The sequence below is a fragment of the Kwoniella shandongensis genome, chromosome 4 (assembly GCF_008629635.2).
Source record: "Kwoniella shandongensis chromosome 4, complete sequence".
NCBI lineage: Eukaryota > Fungi > Basidiomycota > Tremellomycetes > Tremellales > Cryptococcaceae > Kwoniella > Kwoniella shandongensis.
The window spans coordinates 1,351,640-1,376,241 of NC_089290.1; the positions used below are offsets into that span (position 1 = coordinate 1,351,640).

The 24,602-nt window shown below is 49.9% G+C and overlaps 9 protein-coding genes and 1 non-coding gene across 10 annotated transcripts; 4 read left to right on the forward strand and 6 right to left on the reverse strand.

Moving 5' to 3' along the window:
* Positions 1–262: 262 nt before the first annotated feature.
* On the reverse strand, positions 263–2,192 carry CI109_102525 (farnesyl-diphosphate farnesyltransferase; the record flags this gene model as incomplete). The annotated part of the gene is made up of 7 exons (XM_032006983.1): positions 263–637; positions 702–827; positions 883–1,465; positions 1,532–1,740; positions 1,824–2,009; positions 2,086–2,099; positions 2,165–2,192. 7 exons carry the CDS (start codon positions 2,190–2,192, stop codon positions 263–265), a joined length of 1,521 nt encoding a protein of 506 aa, XP_031858764.1.
* Positions 2,193–2,518: 326 nt separating this feature from the next.
* Positions 2,519–2,617, reverse strand: CI109_102526. The gene has a single exon. It is a non-coding gene; the product is annotated as a tRNA-Trp (tRNA).
* Positions 2,618–3,036: 419 nt separating this feature from the next.
* CI109_102527 (transcription factor IWS1) lies at positions 3,037–4,719 on the forward strand (the record flags this gene model as incomplete). The annotated part of the gene is made up of 6 exons (XM_032006982.1): positions 3,037–3,559; positions 3,624–3,718; positions 3,778–3,926; positions 3,987–4,116; positions 4,173–4,523; positions 4,579–4,719. The coding sequence occupies 6 exons, from the start codon at positions 3,037–3,039 to the stop codon at positions 4,717–4,719; spliced, it is 1,389 nt and encodes a 462-aa protein (XP_031858763.1).
* A 110-nt stretch (positions 4,720–4,829) lies between these two features.
* CI109_102528 (uncharacterized protein) lies at positions 4,830–5,604 on the reverse strand (the record flags this gene model as incomplete). The annotated part of the gene is made up of 4 exons (XM_032006981.1): positions 4,830–5,040; positions 5,102–5,189; positions 5,252–5,440; positions 5,499–5,604. The coding sequence occupies 4 exons, from the start codon at positions 5,602–5,604 to the stop codon at positions 4,830–4,832; spliced, it is 594 nt and encodes a 197-aa protein (XP_031858762.1).
* Positions 5,605–6,248: 644 nt separating this feature from the next.
* On the forward strand, positions 6,249–12,439 carry CI109_102529 (uncharacterized protein; the record flags this gene model as incomplete). The annotated part of the gene is made up of 7 exons (XM_032006980.1): positions 6,249–7,166; positions 7,217–7,998; positions 8,059–8,373; positions 8,425–11,131; positions 11,198–12,198; positions 12,266–12,328; positions 12,391–12,439. The coding sequence occupies 7 exons, from the start codon at positions 6,249–6,251 to the stop codon at positions 12,437–12,439; spliced, it is 5,835 nt and encodes a 1,944-aa protein (XP_031858761.1).
* A 562-nt stretch (positions 12,440–13,001) lies between these two features.
* CI109_102530 (uncharacterized protein) lies at positions 13,002–15,349 on the reverse strand (the record flags this gene model as incomplete). The annotated part of the gene is made up of 4 exons (XM_032006979.2): positions 13,002–14,190; positions 14,259–14,837; positions 14,896–14,961; positions 15,021–15,349. 4 exons carry the CDS (start codon positions 15,347–15,349, stop codon positions 13,002–13,004), a joined length of 2,163 nt encoding a protein of 720 aa, XP_031858760.2.
* A 715-nt stretch (positions 15,350–16,064) lies between these two features.
* Positions 16,065–17,146, reverse strand: CI109_102531 (uncharacterized protein; the record flags this gene model as incomplete). The annotated part of the gene is made up of 7 exons (XM_032006978.1): positions 16,065–16,187; positions 16,340–16,462; positions 16,536–16,580; positions 16,673–16,771; positions 16,847–16,894; positions 16,962–16,991; positions 17,093–17,146. 7 exons carry the CDS (start codon positions 17,144–17,146, stop codon positions 16,065–16,067), a joined length of 522 nt encoding a protein of 173 aa, XP_031858759.1.
* Positions 17,147–17,465: 319 nt separating this feature from the next.
* Positions 17,466–19,783, forward strand: CI109_102532 (uncharacterized protein; the record flags this gene model as incomplete). The annotated part of the gene is made up of 7 exons (XM_032006977.1): positions 17,466–17,623; positions 17,688–18,168; positions 18,241–18,412; positions 18,475–19,048; positions 19,110–19,220; positions 19,285–19,633; positions 19,715–19,783. 7 exons carry the CDS (start codon positions 17,466–17,468, stop codon positions 19,781–19,783), a joined length of 1,914 nt encoding a protein of 637 aa, XP_031858758.1.
* Positions 19,784–20,001: 218 nt separating this feature from the next.
* Positions 20,002–20,977, reverse strand: CI109_102533 (uncharacterized protein; the record flags this gene model as incomplete). The annotated part of the gene is made up of 5 exons (XM_032006976.1): positions 20,002–20,034; positions 20,095–20,130; positions 20,199–20,262; positions 20,553–20,670; positions 20,857–20,977. The coding sequence occupies 5 exons, from the start codon at positions 20,975–20,977 to the stop codon at positions 20,002–20,004; spliced, it is 372 nt and encodes a 123-aa protein (XP_031858757.1).
* A 396-nt stretch (positions 20,978–21,373) lies between these two features.
* On the forward strand, positions 21,374–24,248 carry CI109_102534 (uncharacterized protein; the record flags this gene model as incomplete). Its single annotated transcript, XM_032006975.1, has 8 exons — positions 21,374–21,491; positions 21,648–21,921; positions 22,141–22,399; positions 22,486–22,864; positions 22,923–23,246; positions 23,305–23,645; positions 23,710–23,940; positions 23,997–24,248. The coding sequence occupies 8 exons, from the start codon at positions 21,374–21,376 to the stop codon at positions 24,246–24,248; spliced, it is 2,178 nt and encodes a 725-aa protein (XP_031858756.1).
* Between the last annotated feature and the right edge of the window lie 354 nt (positions 24,249–24,602).

A 24,602-nucleotide genomic window follows, 5' to 3' on the forward strand; every position in this document is an offset into this window, starting at 1 on the left:
AAACGGACGGACATTGCCGCGTCATAACATTGACATCCGGTCCAGAGCCATAGTCGTCGTTATGATCTACTGCAACGTAGCACAACGCAGGAAGAACAATAGCATGGCAGGTGGAACACAGGAAAGCTAAACCATGCATAACCAAACACATATCGGCGACGTTCATCACGTTTTTTATATCTTCACAAAACTCTCTAAGAGTACTCTGCTCAATCATAACACGGTCTCAAATTAGCACCTAACTCCACCTCGATTCTCCCTTCTACAAGTCCCCAGAGAACTTCAAAATGGCGTAGACGACAATTGCGCCCATGATACCCATCAGGGCCAAAACTCCACCAATAACACCAATGATCATCAACCAAGGTGTCGCCTCTTCCGCTTGTCTTGCAGCCCATTTCTCCTGTTCCTCCTTTTCTGTTCCCGTTGTCTCCTTGATAATACCCTTTGCTCGAAGTTCAGCCATCATCTGGTCTCGACGTGCCTTCTTCGCAGCTTCTTGAGCTTGGAGAGCGAGACGCGTGAACAGAGTAGCTCGAGCGTCGTTAGTGTTGGGGTCGATAGCACTGCCGACTTGACCACCCGTTCCGCCAATTGTGATGAACGAGGGGTAGTGGTGTTCGGCCCATTGCTCGATCTTGATCGATACATTTGGATCAGCATGTCTAGCACGAGGGACAAGTAGATGGGTGGTGACTTACCTTGGCACATGCGATACTGAGCTTGAGAAGGTTGGGATCGTCCTTTGCCACCTTTGCGTGGATCCTTTGGGCATACTCTCGGAAGATGTATGACACATCTCGAGGGTTCGTTGCTCGAAGGATGAGCTACAGAATCGTTAGTCATTGCATTACGCACCACAATGATAGTCCCTTCACTCACCCTGGCCATTTCTCCTCTCCTGATCTTCACATTCCCCTTTAACATCTTCGGGTTCATGAATGTCCTCTCCAGAGTCGCAATGGCCATGACAGCGGGAATGGCGACAAAGTTGAATACACTCTGATTTCTCAATAAAGTCATGTAATCCAAAGAGTCGGTGGCGTGTCTCAAGGCGTCCAAGACCATCTCACTCGCAGCCCACAGAGCCTCCTTCTCCCTCGCAGGATCGATCAACTCCTTCATCGAGTTAAAGCCGTGCTTGCTCCAGATCGCCCTGGGCCAGAACCCTCGACCTTCAAGGACGTCTTCGTGTAAATCTCGGAAGATGTTCGTCTTCTGGAGGAGGAGACCCATCGAGTTCGACAAAGTGAGTTGGTCGGCAATGAAGGGTCTCTCCTTTCCGGAGGCGGAGAAGATACCGGAAAGACCTTCGCCAACGAGACCAGCAACGTAATGACAATACAAGTCGTAGTCTGCGATTGTGTTCACCTCGGCAACGGGTTGTTCGGGAGTGGCGAGGGCTGCAAAGTCGGCCATACCGGCACCCATCTTCTTACAAATGTCGGCAATGACAGCTTGGTACCTGATACAATACCAGTGGTCAGTAAGCCCACCGAATATATTCCCCACAGCATATGGGCATACTCACTTGGGGTCAAGCGTGACAAACTCCTTCTGGATGATATCAAATTCGTTCAACACCACCTTGTCCTTCTCATTCGATTCCTGGAATGTCCATCCGGGCTCGTAAAGTTTGGTGTGAAGCGCTCTCAGGAGAGGGAGCTTGGTCGAGTTGGGAACAGTCATGTCATCCTCGATTGTGTCCAACGCTCTGAGAACAAGGTAGAACATGCAGACCTATCCATCTCAGGCAATCAGCACGGGTCCGTTCCATCATACGAAGGATTGGTCGAGGATGGTTCCGTTCGAGAGATACGCACCGTCCTGGCAAGTTCCCCTTCAAGCTCCTTGACCACCCTCGCGAAACTCCTACTTGTCAAATCAAGGAATTCCCAACATCGCTTCATACTCGGTCGGTCGTAGAATGTAGTAGAAAGCTCGGTAGCATCCTTGATATCTCGACTGTCTCGCCAGATCGCAAAGTTGATGATGGCTCGGAGCTCCAACTATATGAGAAAGGGTGAGGTTAGTCAAGGATTGATGCTTTGGTTAAGCGCAATGGTTATAGATTTGTAGACGTACAGGATGGGCAACGGCTGTAAGTCAAGGATACATATTAGCCAAGCGTTCATTCTGTTCGGAAGGAAGAGGGAGTACTCACCCATAACAAGGTAATTTACAACACCCATGTTGGATGCGTATATACTAACGGGTGAAGGTTATGAAGTTCGAGCTACGTTTCCAGCGATATCGGTCTGATGCAGCCGTGCGATTGCGGGGAGATGATGGACTTAGCAACTAGGAGCTGGCTAGAGACGAACGGCACGATTTCTGCAGTGGAGACAAGTAGTCAAAAGGTGAGAAGGTATGTCAATAGCAGAAGGACCAAATGAGCATTACAAGACCGAACGAGGTGAGACGACAATCCGTGTGTATCACAGGGTAACGCGAGAAACCCAGGTTACAATCACGTTTTGATCCCGGTTATTCCTGACAGTGAAAAAAGACAAAAAAGTGAAGCTGACAGGAATCGAACCTGCGACCGATGGATGGCAACGACCGATCATAGATCATACATTGGAATCCATCACTCTACCAATTGAGCTACAGCTCCTAACAGTTCCTGAAATTGAAGCTTCAGGATCTGCGGTGAAAGCCGGGTGTTCAGGACGTATATATACATTCAAACAAACCACAGGGAATATACCGATAGGTTTGGACGACGGTCGGACTCTGTTGAGATGCTTGAGATGCTGAGGCGGCCTTGAATGAGGCTCACACTATAGGGCAAGTGATACCATGTCAACCACGAAGCTGCCTGTTTGAGCTGGGCCCAAGAGCCATGCATACCGTCTGTGGTAGTCCCTTTGCACCAGTAGTCAAATTGCCACATTCACCGCGTCTGAACGGAAATACCCCCGTCGCACTTTGGTGCTGCAGTTGAACTGACAGTTACACTCTGCTCGCTTTCGACTTTATTATTGATTGATTAGTTTCCACTCCATCTTTTCTCAAACTTACTTCATCCCCACTATGTCCGCGTCTCCGCCACCCGAGGCTGCGCCAGCGCCCGAACAAGCAGAGCTATACAACCAGGTTTTCGGAGGAGAGGGATCTGACGCTTCTGACGGTTCGGATGATGAGCGACGTCCTCGTGGTCGACTTGCTTTCCCAAAAAGACCAGCAGCTGAAGGCGAAGACGGAGACGGAGATGCCGAAGCAGTAGCTGCTACTCAGGAGGAGGATGAGGACAAGGATGAAGACGAGGATAAAGACGAGGAGAACGGAGAACAATATGTTCCCGCTACAGCAACTTCTCCCGCTAAAATACCTAAATTCAAGAAGACGAAACGGGATAGCGGAGACGAGGAGGATGTGGATGAGGATGACGAGGATGAGGAAGATGATGGAGAAGATGATGAGGAGGAGAGGAGACGACGAAGAAGGAAGAAGAAGCAAAGAGCCGAAGCTAACAGGAAACGAAGAGAGCAGTCGGATGGAGACGTTGACGTTGATGATGATGAAGAGGCGGCACCAGCGTATGATGCTGAGACACGTAAGTTGACTATTACCAATCGAAGAAGTATCAAACCGATGTTGACCATCTGTTCCTGTAACAGAACGCCGACTGGAAATCGAACAGAGAATAGACGCGATTGGAAAGAAGGCAAAAGTCGTTCGAAGGAAGAAGAAGGGTGGGGAAGATGACGGCGATGTGAGCCAGGCTTTTGACAACCGGGTTACTCGTGGAAGCTGACTGCGCCGATGGATTAGATCGTCGACTCATATCACGATGAAGTGTGTGCTCGGTTGAGAGATAGGATGATCGCAGCAGCGGACAAGGATGAAGCGTCGAACAGAGCGAAGTTGCCAGGTACGGCAAAGTTGGCCATGTTGGACGAAGTGATGGGCGTTCTCAGAAAGTGAGTTTCACACTGCTCTTGTGCGAACAGCGCATGCTGACATAATTTGCAATCGCCTAGTACCACGCTCTGGCAGTCTATCGTTGATAATGGCGTTCTCGAAGCTGTGAAGAGGTGGTTAGAACCATTGCCCGACCGAAGTCTGCCCAGTGTGGGTATACAAAAGGCCATCTTCGAAGTACTTCCCAAGGTATGTTCGCGTTGGGGAGCAAGATGAAGCAGTGTGCTGATATGACACGTTTGCAGATGGACCTCGACACTACCACTCTGAAAGAATGCCGTCTTGGACCCATCGTCCTTTTCTACACCAAAACCAAACGAGTCACTCCTGCTATTAACCGGCAAGCAGATGCTCTCGTTCAAGCCTGGTCACGTCCTATCATCAAGCGTCCAGCAAACTTCCGATCGAAATTCGTTGAATCGCAGAACGACGTGGAATCTCAAAACCAAAGTCAGGGAGAAAGTCAATCGCGTGGAGGCGGATATAGTCAGAGTCAGGCTGAGGACGGTGCTCCAAGAAGGAAGAAGAGGTTCGATATCAAGAAGGCCTTGGAGGAGAACGCTACGAGGAAGGGTGCAAGATTACAGATCGTCAAGGTGAGCTGCACTTGGTTTCGTTGTGCTAGACCGTGAAGCTTATCGTGCTTTACAGGATATCCAATATACTGTCGCACCCGAATCGAGAACACATCATCTGGCAGAGGAAATGCAACACGTGTCTAGAATCCAGTTGGACAACAAGAAGTTCAACAAGTTTGCAAGGCAGATGAAGGGTGGACGAGGAGGTCGATAAAAGTAGTGTGAGGGCGTGAAGAGGAGACGAGTCCATGTCTATATGACAATGTGTTGTAGCATGCATAATATGATAAACAATCAGACCCTTCCTTAGGTGTGAACCAAAATCTAGCTACCGACGCTCACAGGCGCATAACCTGTTGCGGAATTACCCCTCATCTCGCCGCCATTACCCCCACCGCCTCCCCATCCTAGACCACCATCTCGACGTCGCGGGAATAGCGAAGCTGAGTATGAATGCAATGGTGCAGGTAGGAGCGCTTCACTCCATTCTCGGAGATCTTGAGGTCGTCCTCTATCTTCGATAGCTTTGGTCAATCTACGCGTGATTGTTAGCGTCACTCAACAATGACGAAATCAACAAATACAAGCCGACATACCTGGCTCGAATCGCAGCGTATAGCAACAAGCCAAAGACGATCAACAAGAAGAAAGTAACGATCAACTGATCTCTAGGCGAATCTCGTTCTGTTCTTGACATCAGCTCTTCCACCCAAGTCAAACCCAATTGGGAGAGGGGGAGAACTCACTGAAACATCTCGCTTCTACATCACCTTCTGTCCCAGTCCCTACGTCCGCATCAAGCTCTGGCACTTCGGCACCTTTACATATTGATAATTTCTGATCTAAACAGAATTGACGTGTACATGATAAACATGGTTTGGCAGGATTATCAGGTCGATAGAGCGGTATGATCGTGGAATTCGTGAAGCATATACCTAGAAGGGAAGAGTATCAGCTTGCACCGTTGTACACGCCATCTCGAACCATACACACATTTGCAGTAAGAAAGACCAGGATCGTTGAACAGCGCGTTCGTAGGAGTCGCGAGAAAGAGGAGCGCGAGTGTGAGAACCGACGCGATGATTGCGAGTCGGGTCATTGTGCTCGTAAGTAGTTGATGTGAGCTTCTCTGTGCAGACCCCGAGCACTGATGAAAAGTTGTGACAGTGTTGCTTTCATGTCAATGCAGAGACAGAAGAAAAAGTCGAGATCGATAGCGTGTCACCGGTGTCCGTTGTCGGGGTTATCCGGAATGAAGAGCAGCTAATGATCACAAACCAACCTGACCGACTTAGCATCTCAACTTTATCTCATTCTGTTACATTACTATCAACTTATTGTCCATCAACCTTCTCCCTCAGCGTAGCCGCAATACATCATCATCTTGACACAGGCAGCAATCAACAACTGATACACCGATCCTTCTATTTACTCGAAAACATGCGGAAATGATGATGCTGTTCCTCCCTCGATAAACAGATTACTCGCAGAGGTGTCCGGTCAGTCCCCAATTCTTCTCCGAGCCAGACCACTCTCACTTTCACCATCACTTCTCCCGCTCAGACCGCCTTTTCAAAGGCTTCTGAATATCCTCTCATTGCAACATTGTGGGGAATGCTTACAAGTCCCCCTGATATCACACGCAGGCATTCATCTCCCGGCCCTTAGCTGTTCATTCAATTCATACCATATCGCATATTTAACTAGTCATACCTGACCACAACAAATATCAGTCCATCCCATATGCCCGACTATCACAGAATACCAGACCGACCCGGTCCACAACATGCTCCTTCAAGCTCAGGATCAGGATTGGGGAGCAGCGGATCCACCTCTGCTCCCCGTCTCTTCTCTCGAAGAGCATGGGGATTAGGTCGAGCTAGCGCGACTACCAAAACCTCAACAGGACAAGAAGACTACACTCCCTCTTCGTCAACTCTTAGTACTCCCAGCGCACATCAATCACTCCCCCCACCACAACGTCAGGGATCCACCGACGATGTCCCCTCTGGATCAACGACAAAACCTCCCACCCCAATCTTCCATCTCGAAGAAGCTATTCATCTCATGGATCCTGAAGGATCAACCTTCGCTTCTGTGTCAGGTCCAGAACTGGTCGAACACCTGAAAGCTACAGCTATCTATCTCGATAACCTAGTCAACGAAACAGAAGATGTGTTTTCCTCTCCTGCCGACGGTCAGCCAAGCGAAGATAAGCCAGATGCGAGATCCGAAGTCTCCCCCAACGATATCAATACGCTATATGAACGAGCTATGGCCTTTGTACAACCTCAGTCTGATCTTGCCCTGCGTATTGCCGGACTACGTCTTCTCAACTCACTCATCAAAGTCGCCCCTCCCATCCGATATACTCTAGAACAGACAACGGTGCCTCTACCGGACCACATCACAATCCGCTCGCTATATGCTCTCATTGCCCGTCCAACTGAAGCGGCGTCGGGGGACCTCAAAACAGAATTCATCACTATGCAAGCTGCGACTTTGACATCTCTGTCGAGAGGCGGGACACAGGTTGAAGGCTTAGTCGGGCTCGTTGGCTGGCTATTGAGGACTCTAGATGAGGTTAGACCTGATTGGGTCAGATGGTGCGAATCCAACGGTCACCAACCTGCAGACTCAATACCCAAAGGTCAAATCAGGGTGAGTAGATTGTCCATCGCCCCTACCTTATGCTAATGGTTCGTCACTAGCTTAAACCGTTCGAGTCTATACCATCCCCTACCCCGCTGGACGCTGCTTCCTCGATCATCAGCCTCATACACTCAGTCGTTCAAAACTCGCTGGAGCTCTTCGACCCTACTACGGATATCCCTCGTCTTCTTCAACCCATCTTCTCGTTCATAAGCCAAGGTATCGTGGCATCCTCACCACACCTCCCAGACCTCGCCGGCCTGAACATCAGTCAAGGCCGTCGAGATTCCTCACCAATTGTCAGTCTCAACTCATTACTACCCAACGCGTCAGGCTCTGGACCTATCCTCGAGTCCAACTTACGACGAGCCGTCTCATCCTCCCGACCTCGAAAAGACACTGTCACCTCAACCTTCAGTACTCCCTCTTCCTCGAGAATAGTCCGACATTCAACCTTCACTTCCCCGCAATCCTCAGCGTCGGTAGTGCAATCTCCATCCCCTCAATATGCAACTTTGCCTGTTCCTCGCTGGCTATATCTCCTCCCCTCAGCATGTGCTTTCCTCGAGATTTTCATCCACAACACGGTCCTGCCTCAGGACCTCTTCATCGACGTCATGCGATTCGCTTGTATCTGCGTGGTCTGTGACGATGAGGCGCAAACAGATACTGGCCAAATACCGGTACACAGGTTGTTAGCAACAATGTTCCGGTCGAATAACGGACGAAGAGGAGAATATGCGTTACGAGTGATCATGGAGCAGCAGGCAACCAAGGCGTTCAGAAAGACGTACGATGGACTGGCAGATGCCGACTGCAAAGTCGTCCAAGGAGCGGTATAGTACGTAGAACTTGATCGCCTGCTAAATCACCTGGACCGGTAGCTGATTCCAACCCACAGCATTGCTCGGAGTCTGCTTCTGCATCTTGATGATCCTTCACCTGTTCCCAGCAGCTTGCCTTCCACCGACCTTTCGTCATTGACCCCGTCTCTGATCGCTGCACTTTCGACGGCACGATTTGCGGACCCGGAGAAACGAGTCGAACGAGCACGATGGCAGCCGGTCGACTATGCTGTCCTCACCCTTCTGCAGGATCACCTACATCGCATGGAGCTTAGTGGAGCACACGATGCGGTGAAGGGCGATATTTGGAACGAGGGCCAGTCGGCATGCGAAATTCTAAAAGCATTGCTACCCGTTGCTTTGCCCAGTCTGTAAGTGGATCGCTCAAACTCTCGTACATGTACTGATGAGTGACACGTCAGGACTGCTGGATATGCCTTGCACATTGCCGAGGAGCAATCGACCTTTTCGGCAGTATTCGATGCAGTGGTCCACCAATTACCCACGGCTATTGAGCAACTTCATCCAACTGCGACATCTGCTTCGCCCTTCTACCATCCGAAGTACATTGACCTTCTTTTCCTCTTCGGCGAGCATCTTAGCGAGGACGATGCCGCGGTCATTCTGGAGTACTACCAGCGGGAGGGGCTGTGTCTACCAATGACGGCCGGGTGGATTGAAAACATATGGAAGCTCATAGATCTCCTTTTCTTGTCAAATTTGACACTACCGATAGCAAGAGAGAACTTCGCGGCCACCCTTTTCGGAGACATCTATACTACAACCGAAGAAGTGTCAGAATCTCGAACATGGGTCGTCTCGCAAGTCATTGTCCCGTTCCTCGAAAAGACTCTCCTCAAGCAGTCGGAGGACTGGTTCCGTCGGGGTGCCTTAGCTGTGATGATCAGAGCTGCGGTATCTGAAACTATGGAACGAGATGAAGAAAGAAGAAGTGCGCGTGCCATGAAGAACGACTACGAGGTGGAAGAAGAAGACGCTTCAGCTCTACCCAGTCAAGAAGTCAAGGATGCCGCGGCCGGAGGTAGCTTTCACGCTATTCGAAACCTACTCATATCACTGGCATCAACGGCCTGGTGCAAGGACGACGATGTCCCTCGGCCAGACGTGAAAAGGCCAAGTCATCCCATTGCCAAAGATTCAACTGCGTCCAACTCGAGTGCAATCAAGGGGCTCATGAACGCTCTATCACCTCCTTCGAGAACGAAGGAGCTGCCGGCGGTGGCGCCACCGGTTGCAAGTCCAGAAGAGTCAAGCCCCAAGCCCGTACAGTCACAACAGCCTAATCACTCGGCATGCCATTCGCTCGACGCTGTCTCTGCTTTGATCACCATTTTCAATCGACTCTGCTTCTCCCCTCCTCATTCTTTCTCTTCTACAGCAAAAGCCGCTCGAACTCCTGCCTCTTCAAGATGTATCACGATCTATCGAGACCTGCTTGGTCTGCTGTATCCATTCGCCGAACACTCTGGCACAGACACCCCTACCTCCAGGGTTGCTGCTATTCCGGCGCGGTGTCCCCGAGCAAGGGTCACTATCCTTCAATGGCTTCTCCGTCTGCGGGCAGATCCGAGACACCGAATCTATCTCCGGACAAACATCGACGTCGCAATCAAACCGTATGCCGAAACTCTGTTCCGCACAAAAGAAGCGGTAGAGACGCAAAGAACACGAATCGCAGCCGAGACCGACGAGGCGAGAGCCCGTGCGAAGTTGCGACAGATTGCTGCTTCCCCTCGTGAGACCATGCGAGAACGAGGGTCAACTTCTACTCGTAGTCGAAGTCGGTCGAGACCGCCGCCTGAGTCTGGATCCGACACATTTAATCCTCTCTGGTCGGTTCCTGAAAGCCTCACTTTCAGCATGCCAGCCGATAGTCTCCCTAGTGAAGGCTTATTGACCTACGATCCCAATCATCCCTCATTACGAGTGAAGGACGCTCCGCCAGTGGAAGGTGTTTGGTTGCCAGTCTCCGAATACGTTCGAGTATTGAACGGCATTCTTCGTCACGAGCAGAATTGGGAGTTAGTATCCTACGTGCTTTGTTTCCTCCCTCTTCAGCTCAGTAACAAGCTCTTCTTCCGAGGCGGTCGAGCGACGAAAGAAGTCAAAGCTCTGCTCAGAGTGCTTATCGATACGCTACCTCAAGATGACCGAATCGAGCGTCGATGCAAATCTCATCTGTATATCAAGAGGCCGAACGTCAACGCTGCGGTGTATCAATCGCTATCGATCCTGATCAGCTATCGTGACGTACTCGACCGCGACGAATGCGATAATCTGATCACTGCTTTCGAAATGTGCTTGGAGTCGAGCACTGTCGTGGCAAAGCCTTGTATTCAGGCTTTGACTTTGAGTATCTTCGAACTGGAATCTCATGTGGGGAAGCGATTGCTGTCTATAATCGACAAATTGAGGGGTATCACCTTTACGTCAGGTATCGCTGTCCATCTACTGGAGTTCTTGCTTGCCCTTGGACAAAACAAGAACCTCTTCCGCAATTTCACCGACGCGCATTACAAAGATGTCTTCACACTCGTTGTCGACTACATCGCCGAACACAACGCACGATCAGACGAGTCTCCTGATCTCAAAGCCGCTGCTGCGAGGGAGAACTATACCTTGTCACAACACGTCATCGGTCTTGCCTATCATTCCATTTACGTATGGTTCATGGCTCTTAAGTTGACTGTTCGACCTGATCTGGTCAAACATATCATCATCAAATTACTGCAAAGTCGATCGAAACGAGTGACGGTGGACGAGATGGCGGAAGTCTGCTTTGACTGGTTGGCAAGGTACACCTATGGGAATGCGGATCCCAGGCCGTCAACATCGTTCCTGGCGGATGTGGTGATGCAAGACCCGAGAGAGGATGATCCACCGAAATCGCAAAGTTGGGTTCTGGGCGGAGCGATCTTGACGATCCGATCACATTCGAGAAGTGGATGGGCAACAATCACTTCTACTAGACCAACGGGTACTACCGAGATCATTGCAAAGTTGGAGAATGTGCCGCTGCTAGGTTTGGGCGAAGCCAACGCGGATCTGTCGTCCCTTCCTGCGGTGTTGATGGCGAACAGAAACACTATCATGTCAGGAGACTCTTCGGTAAGGGACTTACAATACTACATGCCGAAAGTACCCGTAGCAGCTAACATTTAATGGGCAATACAGGAGATTCAAGATCTGGTGAAACAAAAGTCGACCGTCCCCCCTCAGGAAGAGTTCGATCAAAGCTCTCAGCATGGATACATCTGGAGTGGAGCTACCCCTTCCCAGAGACGAAAGGACGTTGCTATCGATCCGGCGTATCTTGCCGTGGAGCTCCTCTCGTCTTATCCCAATGCAAGTCTCGAAGTTCCCCGTGGTCGCTTAATCCCGAAAGAAGAAAGGTATCTTCGAGCCCTGCGTAACATCGAGATGACGCCGGTTATCGATACTTCCAAACTGGGTGTGCTATATGTTGGACCTGGTCAAACAACGGAAACGGAGATCTTAGGTAACATCGATGGGTCATCGCTATACCTCGACTTCTTAGCAGGACTAGGAAGGTTGATCCGACTCAAAGGCCAAGTGGACGTATTCGTCGGCGGTCTCAATCGGGAAGACGACTCGGATGGTGAATATGCGTATGCTTGGTGGGACGATCTTGATCAGACGATCTTCCATACCGCAACGATGATGCCGAATCACGCAACGGATCCAACGTTCTCAAAGAAGAAACGATTGATAGGAAACGATTATGTCAAGATCGTGTACAATGATTCGGGCAAGGATTTCACTTTCGACACGATTAAAACGGCTTTCAACTTCATTAACGTGGTCATTTCCCCTCATACGACTCCCGATACTCATGGACCAGCGCCTGTAACGACGATAGCGGGAACAGGAGGACCATCGATCGCAGGAGCTGATACATGGGCTGTATGGGGTCGAGACGATTACTTCAAAGTGATCGTCCAACGTGCACCTGGTATACCGGACTTTTCTCCGGTCGGAGAACACAAGATTGTCTCAAGAGAGACATTACCGGTGTTCATTCGTCATGTGGCGCATCTAGCGAATGATATGGCGGCGAGATATACCCATATCAGGGATGCGAGAGAACCGAGCGAAGCAGAGTATATCACAAGTTGGAGAAGTAGATTGAGAGCGATGACGAGGTTGAGAGCGACGTGAGTGGCGTCTTTGCGGAGATTATTAAAGCTGGAAGACTGACACGCACTGGATATGCGGTAATAGATTACCGCCAATTGAAAAAGTCGATCCCAATGATGAAGGCAAGAAAGAAGAACTACTGCGAGAGTGAGTACAAACTAATTGTCTGGTATCTGGAGCAAGAGCTGACTTGTTTGGTGCGATAATAGCTTCACAAGGGTATTCTCGTATCGACCACCTACCGAGTCGAGCCAGTAAGCCTAGCACTGGGGTGAGAAGAGAAGTTGGGAGGTGAACACCAAAAGCTTGAACATCCCAAGCACTATGTCAAGTAGTCGAGTCATGCGGGCGTGGACGGGTGCTGAACAAAAGTATATAAAGGGGAAAGAGTGATGTGTCAAGAAGAATTACAGTCACCTGCGGAATATGTCTTGTTTGTACAGCGTACAGTGTTCGTATTCACCCATACAGTACTTTGGGCTGCAGTATGAATCATGCACTCGAAAACGTGCACCTGTTGAGCAAAGCGCAATGATACAAAGATTGCATGAAGTACTAATACATCGACTTGATAGACCATTTGGGTGTGGCGTGTGACGAGTAAAAGAAGGAATCAATGGGTTATGAGCCCGAGTGTCTATCTAAAGTGTTCATTCAAGGTGGGGGAAAAGCCCAAAATGCCCAAAATGCAACGAGACTGATACAAAAGAGTAGAATGATACACAACAACAGACGACCATCGTTGTCGATGACGATACTATAGCTTCCCAATGATAATGGTAAGGTTATAGAAGTTTGCGAATCCCAAATACTATGGTAGTTACTCGGTATCCACATCTAACCATTCTGACATCTCCCGCTCTTCTCTTCTTGCCAATTTCATTATCGTACGTTTCGGACTAGGAGGTGCACTTCTCGTCCCTCTCCCTACCGCATTCTTACGACACGTGCGGGATGAAGTAGAATCATTTCGTTCGGTATCTCTTCTCGTGCTTTGGGTGTGGGTCAGATTTGGCGAGGAAATACGACGACGTCTTGTATTTCGCGCAAGTTTCGTCACGTAGCGAGGTCTCCAATAAGATACTTCCATCGTACTGTCGGTAAGCAGGGACGATATCTCACTAGTAGGGGGACAGGCCATCTGAGGAGTGATTGGGATTACTGGTGTTGGTGGTGTTAGGAGTATGGACAGTGCCGCTCCCTTGGATGCCCCGTCTGGCGAGCTAGACAGGACAGGCGTCGAGTCCGAAGATTTTACTCCATTGATATGTAGAGCTTGTACCGCTTCATGGTCATTCTCTATTGAGGAGCCTAAGCTCAGAGAACTGGTGGAAGTCAGACCCAGACCTAGTAACGGTTTGACGATTTTCGGATCGAGACGATCGAGTGTCCAGTCGATGCCGAAGCCCACGAACATGGCGTTCTCGTCGATGGATGCAGCAGTCGCATCGCCGAGATCGATCCCGCCTCGCCGGAGATAGTTTTGATCTCTAGCCTGGGGTCGAGTCTGGGAGCGAGCAACGGTGTGTGATGATGTGGCTTCATCACGAGAGCTGATGTCAAAGGGTCTGCTGATATTGTTTCCGATTGTGGAAGGATAGTTCTGCGCTTTTGCGCTTCTGGCCTCATCATCGAGTTGACACGTTCCACCGAGATTTCCACATCCCCCTTCACATTCCCCAAGCACCTCTGCAACCTCCCTCAATCCCAGCAATCCTAGTCCATGATTCTGCTTCTCCGTGGCCTGTCCAAACACGCCAATAGCTGAGGGAAAGTTCATCCTGACTCTTGGGGTGTCTAATATCGGCGAAACGGGTGATGTGGGATCTTGGCCCGACGAAGCATATTCGAGGTGTTCGTATTCTTCCTCTTCAGGAGACCAGGTGGACGAGAACAGATCGTCTCTCTGAGACATTGTTGCTTGAGATGACGAGTTGGCTCGCAGGAGTTCCGAGGCGAGGTCCTGGTCGGCAGAGGGTTTGGATTTACACGGTGGGAAAGATTGGGCTCTGAACAGAACGGATCACATCAGCACCTTATCCCTATCGAAAGGAGACGTTTTTCAGCGCTCACTCACCTCATCATCGGTTGACCATTATCCACATCCATCGTCAAGCTCCTTTGCATCTTCCTCCTCGTACTTATCCATAAACCCCTCTGCATCTCTTGTAACCTCTCCATCTGTCTCCGTTTCTCCTCGGCCACTTCCAACTCGTGTTGTAATTTGTAGGCCGATTTGGTCATTGCAAATTTACGATATTGTTCCAGATCACTGAGAGTCCGCCGACGACGTCGTTGAGTCCGACCCGTATTCGGGATCGACAGTCTCGGAGAAGTCGGAGAGGACGCTTCGACATCGAGTGAGATGGGGAGGTTCACCTCCTCCTCTTCGTTGGTGTGGTCGAACTCTGTGACTTTCACATTATCCATGTGATCATGGATATCATCGGATTGAATGAAGGCTTGGGAGTGCGGATCAATATTCTCGTCATTCTCTTGATCGACCTCGGTATCGGGAGAGAAAGACGACATGTCGACGTCTTTATCGTGGAATGGGAACGTCGGACTATCAGGTAGTGTTGGAGAGAGAAGATGAGCCAGTCGCGGACTTGGAGGTGGCGGTGAGAATGGGTTGATAGGAGGCAAAGATTCGTCGCTGCGTTTGGGATGATGGCGTGAGCGAGATCGTAGCTCAAGGCAGTGGCCCAGCTCACCAGGTCAGCTCGGGGCTATATGGTGGAATCGAGGAGACAAAAGCGTTTCCATTGGGGTTGTCGTCACTTGGAAACGATGTGATCATTAGCTTAATGCCTGATAACATGTGTGAAAACCGACTCACAGCTCTTCCACTTCTTCCAGTGTCCATAACTTACCTACGCCCAGACCCGTCATCCCATACTCCTCAGCTTCGGTCATATCACTCAACCCTAACCCACAACCAGTCGACATCGTCTCTGATCCTCCGCCCTCGCCCTTGCTCGTGTCAAAGGACCCCTCGTTGATTGAGCAGTCCATATCCGATTCTTCCAATACACCCATGATGGGCGGGAGGGTCAATCGTGATGGACTCTCGGGAGATCGTTTGAGGTGTTTGATCAGCGCTTCGAGGAATTTGTGAGGTGGTGAGAGGGGAATTGGAAGTGGTGAATGATTATCTGTCACGGTCATTGTCGTTGTCATTCTGGGGATGAAAGCTGTCCCTTACGGGTTACGAGTGAGGATAGACCAAGATTGTACACCAGCGTCGAGGAAAGGGAATGAAAGGTGTAAATCAGGTAATCGGTCTAAGGGCTATGTCGCTGTCGATGCGGATGCCAAGAGATAAGGTGAAAGAAGAAAGGACGCTGGCTGACTCATGTCAACCACGATTGTTAACTAGACCATGTACTGCGCTACCATGTATCATTGAGTAAGACATCAAGATAAAAGAAACATGCGGCGGCAACACATACATACAATGAAGTCGAGGACACATGACAACCCTCGAAATGAATGAATCAACGAGCCGATCGGAAACACACAGAGAGACACACACATACACACACAGACAAGGGTTGAAACAGGTCTCTCATTCAACAGTGACGCAGAAAAGTGGCGGTATGAAATCAGTCGCGCACAAGGGGCTAGGGGTGTCTTCAACATCATCGTTACATAGCACTGTGCAGTACAATACACGGCAGAGCACGAGGTTGTTTGTATGATAGTCAACATACTGCAGGCTGGTCGAGTCACGTCTGAACACGTTGTTTGCCGTTGATGCAGATACTGCACACACATGTTCAAGTTGATTCATGGTGCCACGCGGTGCTAGAAACACGCGCTTTTTTGCGTTGGTGCTGAAACTGGTGTATGCTATGTATTGACTTGTCTCACCTCCATCAATCTACTTTCTAAACCCGATAAGCCTGTCGAACCCTTCCTTGCCCTCAATACGCATCGTGTCCCACTCTTCGAGGTTATCAGCCTTCAAGCATTCCGTGTAAAAGTCGATGGAAGGTTTGTTCCACTACATATCAAAGGGCGTCAGCTTTGCTCTGAATAGGCCCTTGAGTTGGGGTGGCATGACAGAATACAGGATCAAGTTGGAATTTATAAGGATAAGAAGAGGCTTTGAGGGGATGACGGCTTCACCACTTCCTTAACAGAAAATGCACATACTTTCAGAACCCTCCATTCAACCCGTCCACATTCACGATCTCTTGCGATCTGACCAAGTTCGCCAAATAATCGCTTACCAAGACCTTGGTTTCGGTAATCGGGGCTAACGTAGAGGTCCTCGAGCTGCAAGAGTAGTAATTGTCAGTACCACTAAGCCTTCTGTCCAAGAAATACGGCCATGCGCAGGTGGACTCACGTAAAGACCCGGTGCTCCAATCCAGGTAGAGTAGGTGAAGAAGTACTATCATAGGTGCTTTGACGTCAGCTAGACCCATAACATTGCGGTTACCTGAATAGCGGATATAGTAGTTATGTACGCGCGAGCAGACTCACCAGAGCTAATCCCACAGCTTCACCTTTACTTCCGTCTTCTGTGATCGTGCGTGCCAGCAAGACTTCGGCATACTTATTTTCGAAGATGTTCTTGACCATCTAAAGTAAGTTGTGGCTGAGTCGTTAGGCTTCATACTGACATTTCGCGGACATGGCTCGAGTGATATAGCTTACAAGTTCGGGTGTAGCCACAACCGACTTCTCCTCTTTCTCGTAGATCGCCTGGAGGAGGTTGCTGACGTCAATTGTTACACTCTGCGTGATGAATAGAAAAGTATGGGCAACTCACCAGCTCGATGATGAGCTTGAGGATATCGTCCTATGATAATGAGATAAGAGCTTGATCAGCCAACTCTTCGTATTACCCCGCATTTCCAGCGACTTCTCCCAGCTCGCAAGGTCTGATGAAGAACCACCCACCACATCCTCTTTTGTAGCTTTTACGATCTTCGTATTGATTTTAGATGCTGTCATGTTGTTCGTCTTTTACTTTGTCTCAACTACCAAATTAGTCGAAGGGATATAGAAGGTTTGAAGAATGATGTCGATATTTATAGACTTTCGTCCTGAACGGTGACGGTTGCTCCAGTCGATCACCGCGGGGTAAGACTTAAACAGGGAACTCATTTAGATTCTTCGCTGGCATTGTACGATGCACCGGTGACCTTTCGTTCCCGGGAATTTCATCCTTGCTCAATGGATATCATCTATTGCCATCCATTCTATTATTACATTCGAGCTATATCATTCTTGCATTAAACAACTCCAACCTGCCTGATAGAGCTATTCTACGATGCCCTCACCTGCTCCATCGCCATGGCAGAGACGGATCCGTCGGCTGTTCTTCCTGGTTGGGACAGCTTCGACGTTCTACGTCCTGTCCTCGTACATCCTCGACAGGATGAGAGAAGCTCGACTGAGAGCTATCAGAGAAAAGAAGCAGCGTGATCTGTGAGTCTCCCTCTTTGTTGAAGAGAAGTCTGTCTGTCTGTGCTGAGATATTTCTTTTCTGCAGGATGAAGAACCACTTCACATCTCTCCTTTCTACAATTTCATTCACCCTCTATGCTTTATTACCGACACTTCAACCTCAGCTATTCGAGGCGTATCCTGTCGAGAACACGAGTCAAGCTTTACAGGGATTATCAGCCACTACGCCTCTGTCCGCTTCAACATCGAGCGTTGAGAATTCAGAGCGAGAGCAAGAAAGTCCGGATAACTCGTTACTTCTCCATCGACCGGAACAGACAGTGCACCAGCACGAACACGATCAACACCAATACATTGGACATGGACAAGGAGAAAGGGACGATCATCATATAGGCGAGACTGGACGAAGACACAGTGCGGGTGGAAGTCCTAGAACGAGCATACAGGGGACTGAATCATGGGCGAGCGAATTCAGAACGGGAAGCAGTACGAATGGCGAAGGAGAAGAGACTGAGAGCGAAGTTATGGTTGGATCAAGTATCAGTCACCCAGAGACAGATGATGGGGTGAGCTTAACTCTTCGATCTCTTCAGATAAGGTCGGTATGATGAAGCTCACACTTGCTCTCTTCGTCACAGATGTCATCCGTCGTCTCCCACTCGATATCATTACCTCCTACAGATACTTCGTCCAACTCGCCGTCTCCACCTTCTGATCACTCGCAATCTGGGCGACTTGAGTCCTCACCACCTCGTGCACCGCCCGTGACGAAAAGCAAGAAAGAGCTTTGGAAAGATTTAAAGTCGCAGAGTGGGTTCAGATTGGCTGGACGGAGCAGTTGACAGTTAAACTGACCCGCCTTCGTGCTTCAGGTCTAACTCGAACAATCACGACGATCTATCTCCTCCCCATGCTTTACCTCCTCACCACATCACAACTCGCCGTTCTCGCTCGTAATCGCTATTTACAAGATGTGAAGACGAGCGTCGAGACCGCCTCATCTTCATCTACCCTTGAGCCAGAGGACGATGACGGGTCTCGAACTCCCCGCCGAAGTCTGTCACAAGCGACTTTGACGGCCGAGGACCAACCTCCGACCGACGCGAAGAGGAGAGGATGGTTCCCTTCTTTCTCGGTCGATGCGATGGGATTATCAGAGTTTGTCGAAGGGAGTTCATCCTTGATACCTAATCCCGTCTCACTCCTTCCAACAACTATCACGAACTATCTACCGGCATTCATCGTCCCTTCTCCAGCGGGACAGCAACGTTCTACCAGTGGAAGTTTGACAGATTTTGATGAACAGGCTACCAGAAAAGCAGAGATGGAAGCGGAGAAATCAGAGGCGGAAAGGTTGTTCTTGACTTGTTCGTGGTGGTTATTGCATGAAGGGTGGAAACCCATCGCAGCGCGAGTCGATCTAGCAGTAGACAAGATCTTCGGAAGGTGAGCTGGCCGGAACCCGATGGCAAATAGGTCCTTGTGAGCTGACGGTATCTTCTTGTAGTATGCCGCTGAAGAAGGATTTGATGGTGGATGATTGGGAGCAAGGGCTCAAAGAGGTCAGAGCCGAGGTTGAGATGGAGTTGAATCGCGCGGGCATCGTGGATTTGTACGAGTAAGTCGACGTCTAAGTTGTGAAGCATATCAAAGGCATTGCTAACGGGACGCTCGTGTTTTAGCTTCACACCCCACCTTATCCCGACTTCAACACCTTCTGCTTCCCACTTGCCCTTCCCCGCCCATCCATCCGACCATTCACCCTACCTCGCTTCTTTGGTCGACGAAACAATATCCCACCTGCAATCCCCAGATGGACGGTATCTCCTCGAGAAGGGCATTGCGGCTCTCACTGCCAATCTATTAGATACGATGAAGACTGAACTGTACACCACTCCTGGAGGGTTCGGACTCATTGATAGCGAACACCAAGTCCAAACCCAGAGAGAAAGGAAACTGGTACATTGTTTGCCGGAGATCAACAAGTGGGGTAAGGGCGTTTGGGAAGGTGTACCAGATAGCGGAGTAGAGGTGAGTTTTCAAGCGGAGAGCGGAGTTCAGCTCTCCAAGAGAGATATAAGAAAAGTCGTTGAGCTGATGTTTGTGATTTAGACAATGTTGGCTGTACCGGAGTTTGAAGGGTTTGCAGCTCTTATTTTTGGAGATTGGGCACCGAGATGAGGGGTCGTGTAGAGATGATCTGTAGTGTTGTACGATACTATGAGAATCAGATTGCAGTCATGTCGCTTTATCATGTGAAGGCGCAAAGCTAATTCAGACTGCCTTGAATACCGGCATGTCCGGAATAGAGGCAACAAAAGAGCATAGTAACGGTACCACCAACAAACGTCGCCTCTTCACATCATATGCATCCTGTATTGAACTGCCTTGCAAGTAGATTACTCGGAACCGGCGGGGATGTTGACCTCGGGCTATGAAACGACAGATACAAAATCAGCAAGGGCAGCTCGATATGACACGGTTAGACTCACGTTGAAGAAGAGAGTCTGGTTACCCCAAGGGAAAGGCTATTTATCAGAGTGGATACATCAGTACATGAGTAAGCAAGAGGCGTGAGATACGATATCAAACCCACCTTGTTTCGGATGTTCATGTAAGAGTAGACGGGCCTCTCGGGGAGCTCACCGCCGTTCTCGTGCCTGCGGAGGAGTGGTGTATAGGTCAGCGAGGGTCTTGACAGAATAGTATCGAGCAGCAGCCGGAGTGTGATGGTTCTCCTCTCTCAAGTCCTTCAATGTCCTTAAATTGCTGGACTACTTGAGGAAATGCAGCTCCCAATGGAAGAACAATCCCCTCCAAGCGCACCCCTCGGAATACTCCCACCTCGACTCCAGCTCCGACTCCACATCTATACATTGTTGCCCTCTTCCCCCCCCCCCTCCCCGCCGCCCTCCTCCAAACCCTAGTGACGAGAAGAGAACCAACTCACTTGGCGTGCTCAAGGTGCTCGTGGTGAGCGGCTTCGAGCTTGTAGGTCCAAGCAGCACCGACGAGTGCGGCGGGGATACAGACGTAGAATGAGATCTTTCGCCAGAGGTCGGTGGTTTCTGCGTGAGAAGATAGTGTATCAGCACCGGATGTTTCTCTCAACCTCATACATCGCGTTGACAAGAGATGTAGTAATACCACGATCCAATGGGTGGCCCTCAAGGATAGGAGCAGTCAAAAGTTGGGTTGAGAGGATGGGGATGGTGTCGTATGGGACAATGTCGGGACGAGAATTGCTCACTCACCAGCAGCGTGAGCTCTGACGGCGTTTCGTCGAGCAACAAACTCGTTCTCCCCAGCGGAAGTAGAGGCGGTAGCGAAACCCCTAACGGCGGGTCTGACAGATCGAGCAGCGATTCGGAACATCTTTGGTGTATGAGTGAGTGGTGAGTGTATGAGTTGAGAAGGTGAATTAGAGGTATTGCGTAAAGGGGAGAGATGTGGTTGGGTGAGAATGATTGTGGTGGTGTGGTGCTATTCACACATACACACAAAGGACGAATCAGCATCCGTTTTCTTCCGGTTTTAGTTTACCACAACAGTAGTTTCTAACGTCCTCCCATTTAAGAAGGGATAGGTGCCACATTCGTTCAGACTACAGTTCAGTGCCACGTAGTGACAAAGTGTGTTCGATTGCTTAAGTCGCGTTTCAACCTTATGAGGTGAAGTCTAGCTCGTCATTATTCCAGCTACACACTTCCTCTCTTCTTGTAACAAGCAAGCACTCTCAAGAGGTATTCCGACCACCTTCCTCTCCTCAGAATGGCACCGGGTATATCGTATGACGAGTCAGGTTCACTCGCCAGTTGTTTCGGAGTGACGTTCCTCACACTGGCACTTGTTCCGTGGACATGGGCAGTGACGAGACGTAAGGACAAAGGTGGGTCCGCTTAAACTCGTGCAAGTGCAATGATGAGATAAACCTATAAGCTGACCCATACTCCTCTCCCTCCTCTCCCTCCTCCCCCACCCCTCCCCCCTCCCTACCCTTTGACTGCTTCTCTCCCCCGCCTGCTGTTTGCTCTAAACCCCCTAGACAACCTAAAACCTCTCTGTCCATGCCCCGAATGTACTTCCTCCCCCTCCCGAATCGCCTTACTCAAATCATCCTCTAGAAAACGCAAAGCGCTCAAACGATACTTACCGCTCGTCCTTGCTTGGGCATTGTTGGTCTATCTCTGTTATGGACTTAGTAACGCGCCGAGGTTGGAAGGAGGGACGGTTTATAACCCGTTTGAGATTTTGGGTTTGAGCGATTCGAGTACCGAGAAAGAGATAAAGAAGCATTATAAGAAGCTGTCCTTGCAATTGTGAGTGCTGTCCTTCATCTCTTCCTTGTCTCACCTGGCTATCGAGCCTGCTGAGAGTGAGAGCAATTGGCAATGATTCGTTGCGCTTGAATGTGCTTCTACTACCACCTCTCACGTCTTGTCAACTTGGCTGCCAGATCATGCTCTGCTTGTCCTCCTACAGCTCTTCCCCTTCTCGATAGACCTGCAGTACTCTGAGCTGACTTCCTTTACCTATAGTCACCCGGACAAAATCAAGCTCGCAGACAACCAAACGAAAGAAGAAGCCGACGAAAAGTTCGTACAGCTCACCAAAGCGTACAAATCGTTGACAGACGAGGTGACCCGAGATAACTTGGTCAAGTATGGTAATCCGGATGGACCTCAACAGCGAGAAGACAAGATTGCGATCCCTAAATGGATCGTAGAAGGGAAAAACAGTATCTGGGTCTTGGCAGCGTATGGTTTAGTCCTCGGTGGTGGTATTCCTTGGATCGTTGTGAGTGTTTCATCCAGACCACGCCCTTCTCGATTGTCCTTCTAAGAGTGAAGTCATTGAAGCTGATTCTCTTACCTGTCATGCAGGGCCGATGGTGGTTCGCTCAACGACGACTCACCCGAGACGGTATTCTTAACCCTACCGCCGAGATCTTCTTCCACCAGCTCCGCGAAGACACTGACTTCAGCTCCCTCATCGCGATCCTCGCTTCCGCGCTCGAAATCCACGCCGTGCTCGGGGGCAAGAAGAAGGTCAGCAAGAAGGAGAGGAAAGAACGACAATCAAAGGTTGAAGAGCTGGAGAAGGTGCTCGAGGAGAGAAAGCAAGAGATTGGGATTGTCGAGAGTCCCTTGATGAGACGAGAGAGCAGGGTTGTGCTCAGCAGCGGTGTTGCACGACGAGCTAGGGCTTTGCTCTGGGCCCATCTTCTGAGAGTGGACTTGGACGACGCGGAAATGCGTTCAGGTGAGTGTTTTCGCGGAAGTTTAGGAGACATGATTGCTGACTTGCATCCTCGACATAGAAACCACTGCAGTTCTTCGTGTTTTGCCACCTCTACTCAACGCACTTCTGAACATCTCTCTTGCACACAACTGGCTCGCTACATCCCTACTTTGCATCAAGGTCCAACCTGCACTTGTTCAAGCTCTGCCGGCCGACGCATCGCCTTTGGCCCAGCTCCCCGGTATATCCCCCGAGAAAGGCACCGAGTTGCAAATTGTCAAGAAGGCAGAGGGTCTCAAGTGGTTGGAGAGGTTTGTCAAGTCCGATCCAGTAGACACGGTCGATGCGGCTACTGTTGCCAAGTACTGGCCAAGGTTGGAAGTCATCAGTGCCGAGTTCAAGGGTGAGTGTCGCGGCGGACGTGGTTGAATTGTGAAAGTGTGCTAATGAAGCTGTACCAGTCGGCGGAGAAAGCCTCGTCACTCCCAGCTCTATTGTCGACCTCACTTACAAAGTCCGATATGTCCATGCCGGAACCCCGTCTACTACGCCTATCAAGCCAACGCTGCCCCTTACCAACGGCGATATCAAAGAGAAAACAGAGTCGGAGGATGGTGTCGCCGACTCGGTCGCCGAGGTCGAAGATTCCGTCACAAAGGTTGAGGAAGAAACCGAGAAGTCAACACTTGTTGATGTGAAGGAGAAAATTGTCGAGAAGATTGAGGTGGCGACCAAAGGGAAGGAAGCGACAAAGCAGGAAGTCCCGCCAAACGGCTATGCTCACGCGCCTCGTTGGCCCCAGGTGGGTTTCCAACCTGATACCATGCTGCGAATTCCACCCGCTGATGATCATCTCATCGACCTAGCTTCGCAAACCCCACTTCTACGTATTGCTCGGTGATTCCAAGCTTGACAAGGTGATCGTGCCACCTGTTAAGATCACCGATATTCCTCTTCCTCGAGCGGACGGTCTGCCATCCGAACCTAAGGAATTCACCTTGCAATTCCAAGCTCCTCCCGAGCCGAACTTGTATTCCTTTGTCGCACATTGGCGAAGCGACACATACCTTGGTGCGGACGTGCAGGTACCAATAATGGTAAGCTTGGCGATGTTCATCCGCGTGTTAGTCCAAGCTAACAACGTTCGTTACAGCTAAAGGTTGAACAACCGCCTGATGAAGAGATGGGAGATATCGCCGACGATATTTCAGAACCGGACGAGGACACGCTCGCCGGTCAAATGGCCATGATGAGAGGAGAGAAGGTCAAGCCTTCAGGTGTACATGGAGATGATGATGATGAGAGTGGGAGTGAGCTCGATGAAGAATATGAGAGTTCGAGCGACGAAGAGGGACCAAAGAGAACAAAGGCGTATAATGAGGATAGTGATAGTGATAGCGATTGAAGGGTGGTGCATGCATTGTGATTTGTGTCAAGCGAGCGACCTGAATAGAGGCAGCAAAGCATAAGTAGGCTAAATGTATGCAATGCATGACCTACTTCATCGCCAAGCTTGATATGTTGTCTGACTGGTAAATACTCGTATCGTAATGCAGGCGCGTTATCAAGTTACGTGGCTTCGATGAAACGCGCTTCGTTCGCTGTTCGCAGATAGTTCCTTTCAACATCTCAATCGTTACCACGGTGTTCAACACCACATCATCTTGTTGTCTAGCTGCAAATCTTACATCTAGCATCACTACGGACGGTGTACAGGATCACGGCTAGGCCAATACCACGAAAAGCAAGACGAGCTTGA